We start from the raw sequence: 6,346 nt of genomic DNA on the forward strand, positions 1-6,346 counted from the left end.
TTGCAGTGGCTGAAGCTTGGGCTGATTGGAAGCTGGGAACGAGGAGCCTCTTCTGGGTCTCCTGTGTGGATGCAGGGGCCCAAGAACTTGAGCCATTCTCTGCTTCTGCTCCAGGACACAAGCAGGGAGCTGGATGGAAGGCTGAGAACCTGGGCCACAAAGCAGCGCCTGTATTGGATGCCAGCACCTTAAAGTGGCAGATTAGTTTGCTATGCCACCACGCTAATACCTATGAGAGAACAAGTGTTTGTCTCTCTGTCTGGCTTATTTTTAAGATCTTTAGTTCTGCTTATTCTCCTGAAGCTGTCAGGATTTTATTCTTTTAGAGGCACAATAATATTTTTTTCACACATGCCTTATTTTCTTTCCTTCTTAAATATTTAGTATTTTTTATTGGAAAGTCAGATATACAGACAGGAGAGGAGACAGAGAGAAGATCTTCTGCCCATTGATTCACTCTTCAAGTGGCTGCAACAGTTTGAGCTGAGCCAATCCGAAGCCAGTAGCCAGGAGCTTCTTTGGGGTCTCCCATGTGGGTTTAAGGTCCCAAGTTTTTGGGCCATCCTTGACTGCTTTCCCAGGCCACAGGCAGGGAGCTGGATGGGAAGCAACACCACTGGGACATGAACTGGTGCCCATATGGGATCCTGGTGTGTTCAAGTTGAGGACTTTAGCTGCTAGGCTACGGAACCATGCCCCTTTCCTTCTATTTTAAAGATTTATTTTATTTACCAACAGACAGAATTACAGAGAGAAGCAGAAAGCAAGAAGAGAGAAAGATATATTTTGCATCTGCTGGTTTGCTCCCCAAATGGCTGCAAGTGATTGGAAATACAGTTGTCTGAAGTCAGGATCTCAGAACTTCTTCTGGGTCTCTGATGTGACTGCAAGGGGCAATGCGCTTGGGCCATTCTCTGCTGCCCTCCTGGGCACATCAGCAAGGAGCTGGATCAGAAGTGCATCAGCTGAGACCCAACTGGGCCAGAGAAAGGATGCTGGTACTGCAGGGGGTGGCTTCACTTACTGTGCCATTTTCTTTATTTTTCATCCAGCAATAGGCATCTAGGTTTCATACATATCTTAGCTATTATGAATTGAGTTGAAAGTACATGGACATGGATTAATAGGTGATTAATTAGCACATTTCAGCCATTATTTCTGGACTTTAATATAATGAACATCCCCCTCTTTATTCTTCCTGGTTTTCTACTTTCTAAATGGACACACTCAACCTTCCTTATGTGAGGCTTCTACATCCATGGATTCAAGTGACAGTCGATTTTTGGAAACCTTGCATCTACAATGAATATTGGCAAGACAGGACAGCACAAGCATTCCTGGTACATTTATGTTGTATTAGGTTTTTCAAATAGTCTAGAGAGATAACAGAATTTTCAGGAAGACCTGCACTGGTTATACACATATTCTGCACAGGTTATAACTGGAAGACCTGCACATTGCAGGGACTGACTCAAGCATCTTCAGATTGGATCTCTCCAGGGTCCTCCATGGATACTGAGACATTGCTGTACTTCTGTGTACCTCAGAGGTGTGTGCTGAAGAATCTAAGTCATAATGACTGTGAAAGTAAAACTCTATTATCTTGTTTGTTACCTAAGCCTTGTGTGTGTTCTTAAAGATTTCATTTATTATTATTATTATCATTATTGAAAAGGCATTTACAGAGAGGAGGAGAGACAGAAAGATCTTCCATCTGCTGGTTCACTCCCCAAGTGGCTGCCATTATTGGAGTTGAGCCAATCCTAAGCCAGGAGTCAGGAGCCTGCTCCAGGTCTCCCATTTGGGTGCAGGTCCCAAGGTTCTGGAACATCCCCTATGCTTTTTTAGGCCCCAATCAGGGAGCTGGATGGGAAGGAGGCAGCCAGGACATGAGCCAGTGCCCATATGGGATCCTGGTGCATGCAAGGAGCCACCGTGCTGGACCCCTATGTGTTTTATCATTTGTAAATACTAGGTGATTCAATATTTGTGATGTTAACCAAAATGAAGGTGCTGCTCCCATTTATTATCTGATGAGCACCTACCACAATCTTCAGAACATTGTTTTTTTTCTTGATTTATTAATTTTTTAAAAATTTATTTTCTTTTTATTGGAAAGTCAGAAATACAGAGAGGAAGATCTTTCATGTACTGATTCATTTCCCAAGTGGCCGCAATGGTTGGAGCTGAGCCAATTGGAAGCCAGGAGCCAGGAACTTCTTCTAGGTCTCCCACATAGGTGCATGGTCTCAAGGCTTTGGGCTGTCCTTGACTGCTTTCCCAGGCCACAGGCAGGGAGCTGGATGGGATGTGGGGCTTAAAACTAGAGGCCATATATGATCCCAGCGTGTGCTGGACTTTAGCTACTAGGCTACTGTACTAGACCTGATTTATTTATTTTTATTGGAAAGGCAGATTTTAGCTTTCACTGATGGGTGCTACACTCTAGCCCTGTCTGACCCTCTCCTAGGCCTGGCCCTTCATGTGAATTGTCAGGTGTTTCAGCCAAGCCCAGCCTAGCCCACATCCATTCTATCATTTGTGATGGCCAGCAAGTGATGGAGCCTAGCATTTTCTGTCCTGCTCACAGACCTAAACCACATGCATGCTGACAGGTGCTGCAGCCTTGCCCAACCTATTCTGTGCCCAGCCATGCCTCTCATATTCTCCACTGGTAGCTTCATTCCTGGCAGGGGAGTTCCTAAAGTTAAGGCTGACTCACTTGTCACCACCAATAGTTCTCCACGTAATCTGGTGGGTACTGTAGATGCATAGAGCAAAACCTACAAGTCTCTTACCAAATCTTCCTCTAGATCTCGTTCTCTCATTTTCTGGAAAATGTTTGGCCCAACTTGATGTAGCCACCCTTTGCTCCGAAGCTTGTGGGAGAGTATTGCACTCTACCCCAAACAGGCATGCACCATAATGCCAGCTTTTGTGTGTGCCAGAATATGTCAGATGACACTATTTAGCCCAGCCCAGGTCTCTCATAAGGGCAGTGCCCTGTTCTGACTAAGACATGCCCTCTGGTTTCCCCTCTGAAAACCACTGAGTCTCAGCTCTCCTGCCTACCTGTGAGTACAGTGGCCTGGTTATTGGAACACCAAGGCCATTTCTCTCCTGTCAAACCTATCTTCAGCAGCTTCCACTCAACACATCCTTAGACCCCCTTCCCAGGGCAATCTGCAATTCCCCCATTTGGGGGCCAGAGTGGTGTGTCCTGGTATTTCTTGACTTCCCAACATGTCTTTGAAAACAAGAAACAGAATAAAAAAGGCAACTATGCTGACACACTGTCATTAACCATGCCCAGAATGCCCTCCAGCTAATGACTGCTTTTCTCCCAGCCATGAAACTGTCTAGGTACAAGACGACCTAGGCAGTTGCCTAGAGCTGGGAAAAAGAGCATTTTAAAATCAAAGTGTAGTAAAAACATGGCATTAAGTTAACCATAACTCGTTACTCTGACTTCACTTAATTTTATTGAAAAAAATTCTTATTTTCCTCATTGTTCTAGATTGGTGAAAAATATAGGCTTGTTGTGGACTGACATTGGACACTTAGGGCATTTACCTAAAAGGTCTGAGAATTCAGTATCTAACTTTTTTTAGATATCAATTGGGAAGACAGTGAAATGACTTACAACATTTGAAAGTATATTAATTTTCTACTTAGAGACATACAGTATTTCCCTACTTCAATGAAGTTCTCAAACTTCAGCCCAATTTGAACTGAAATGCTGAGTAAATCCTCATGTTGATGGCTCAATGGTTCAGGAGAGTCTCCAATAATCAAGGCTTTGAATAAATTGCCAGGTGATGGTAATTCTGGCTCAGGACTGCACTGTCTTTCATGAGAATGTTCTGTCTTATTATAAGCCACATAAGATAAGAATTAAGAACGGAGAGATGGTAGAATACAGCAACTTCTCTTGGAATAGCTTTGCAGGTACTGTTCTGTTATGGGAGTGCTCTTCTGAGACATTGCTGTATACCTTTTGTTTCACTGTTACATATTTCTTAGGGCTTTGATCTTGTTTGCATGCTCATTATTCCTCAATCTCCACATTTGCATTCCAGTAAACAGGAAGAGGAGCCAGGAAGGTGAGAGCAGGTGGCTTCACAGTTGAGAAGAGGACCCAGGAGGTTACACACCATTCCTCTGCCATTGTGTCGGTGGAGGCCATGTTAGCAAATGTTTACAGCAGGGTGGCCATAAGTCCAGTCAACATTTGAGACAGACTGCACTATGCATGGATAGATATTAGTCTCCACCAGAGAGGTTGTGATAGCAACACCATGCAACTGAATGACATTTATCTTCAAAGAGAAAAGTCTGGCAACAAGGCAGTGTTCTGTATAATTCCACATGAAAATACCTGACTGTTTTGTTTAAGAGTTTTTCCAGGTCACTTTTTTTTCAAGTTTATTTATTTATTTATTTATTGGAAAGGCAGATATACAGAGAGGAGGAGAGACAGAGAGGAAGATCTTCCATCCAATGGATCTTCCGTTCAATGGTTCACTACCCAAGCAGCCGCAATGGCTGGAGCTGAGTCAATCCAAAGCCAGGAGCCAGGAACCTCTTCTGGGTCTGCCATTTGTGTACAGGGTCCCAAAACTTTGTGCAATGCTCAATTGCTTTCCCAGGCCTCAGGCAGGGAGTTGGATTGGAATTGAGGCCTACTGGTTTGGAACCGGTGCCCATACGGGATCCTGGTGTGTTCAAGGCGAGGACCTATCCTTCACACTATCTACCCGGGGCCCTCCAGGTCCTTTTACTGTATTTACTAGATTTTACACTTATGTAAATATACCTGAAAAAGTTAATTGAAGATAACCATTATCTTCTGACTTCTATGGATTTTTGAGGTTTCTACATGTATGAATTTGTGGTCTCTGATTAGTGTTAAAGTTTTCAAATCTATGAGTGTGTTTTATTCATACATATGTATTGGTATCATGTTTTCATTTCCTATTACTTAAATACAAAATTAGAAACAATGCCTGGTCAAATTTTGAAAGTTAAAGAAACAGCAAATGATCTGTCAGTAAGAACTCTGACAAAAGCTTCTGGTGATAAAGGGTAGTAGTTTTTTTAGCTCTCCTTAGTCTAATTCATTTCAGCATGTAACAGGACTTTGCTTAACATTTTTTAATCCACAATAATCTCCTTACTGCACTTTTTACATCTTTGTTCCTTAGAGTGTAAATCAGAGGGTTTAAGCTGGGAGTGACAATTGTGTAAAAGAGAGTAAGAAATTTTCCTTCGTTTTGAGATGTTGTGTGCTGTGGTTTCATGTACATGTAGATGGCTGTTCCATAGAAGATAGTCACTACTGTGAGGTGGGAGCCACATGTGTTGAGGATCTTCTGCCACTTTGCTGTTGACTTGATCTTCATTACAGCTTGGGTGATGACTCCATATGAGAGGAGAATTAGCGATAGAGGGACCAGAAGAAATATCACTCCAAGAGCAAAGACAACAATCTCAATCACCTTTGAATAAACACAAGCCATCTTGATCAAGGCTGGCATCTCACAGAAAAAATTGTCCACTGCTCGGTGCCCACATCTTGGCAACTTTAAAGTCAAGGAACAAAGAATCAGTGCACTGCCCAGACCACCCAGCCAGGTAGTCAGCACCATCCTGTGGCAGAGCTGAGGGTGCATGATGACTGTGTAGTGAAGGGGTTGGCAGACAGCGGCGTAGCGGTCATAGGCCATCACAGCCAAGAGAAGGCATTCTGTGGCTCCCAGGTCAAGGGCAAAGAAGAACTGGAGCACACAGCCTCCGTAGGTGATGGATTTCCTTGGTCCCCACAGATTGACTAGCATCTGGGGGATGATGCTGGTTGTATAACAGAGGTCCAGAAAAGAGAGGTTGGATAAGAAGAAATACATGGGCGTGTGGAGCTGGGGGTCCAGGTATGAGACAAGGATGATGGTTGTGTTTCCTACCAGAGCCACAATGTAGAAGATGAAGACAATGGCAGAGATGATGGGTTCTAGTTGTGGTCGATCAGAAAAACCCAGCAGGATGAAGTCTGTGTCGGCACTCCCATTGTTTGTTTCCATTGATCTTTCTGAAATCAAAATAAATGTCAGCCCTGGGTAGGAATCGAAATGTCTGAACTGTGTCATGAGAATACATTAGCTATTTTGACTCTCTGCTTTCCACATTTGGGACATCTGATAGTATTACCCTCTGTTAATACAATGTTTTCATATTTGATTGTATCTAAATGACTCTATCAGTAGCAGACTAAACCCAGTAACACTGAGTTACAATCATGGAAAAGGGTAAAATGTTATGTCACCACAAATGGTTCTACATGGTTTAATTA

At 43.2% G+C, this 6,346-nt stretch overlaps 1 protein-coding gene across 1 annotated transcript; it reads right to left on the minus strand.

Moving 5' to 3' along the window:
• Window positions 1-5,144: 5,144 nt before the first annotated feature.
• On the minus strand, window positions 5,145-6,077 carry LOC121147765 (olfactory receptor 2W1-like). Its single transcript, XM_040967665.1, has one exon. The coding sequence runs from the start codon at window positions 6,075-6,077 to the stop codon at window positions 5,145-5,147; it is 933 nt and encodes a 310-aa protein (XP_040823599.1).
• Window positions 6,078-6,346: the final 269 nt, after the last annotated feature.

This window comes from Ochotona curzoniae, unplaced genomic scaffold, assembly GCF_017591425.1.
Source record: "Ochotona curzoniae isolate NIBS_2020 unplaced genomic scaffold, NIBS_Ocur_1.0 scaffold_461, whole genome shotgun sequence".
In the NCBI taxonomy this organism is placed as follows: Eukaryota; Metazoa; Chordata; class Mammalia; order Lagomorpha; family Ochotonidae; genus Ochotona; species Ochotona curzoniae.

Excerpts from the sequence above, each read along its gene's own strand:
- LOC121147765 (XM_040967665.1), bottom strand. The coding sequence starts at position 6,077 with ATGGAAACAAACAATGGGAGTGCCGACACAGACTTCATCCTGCTGGGT.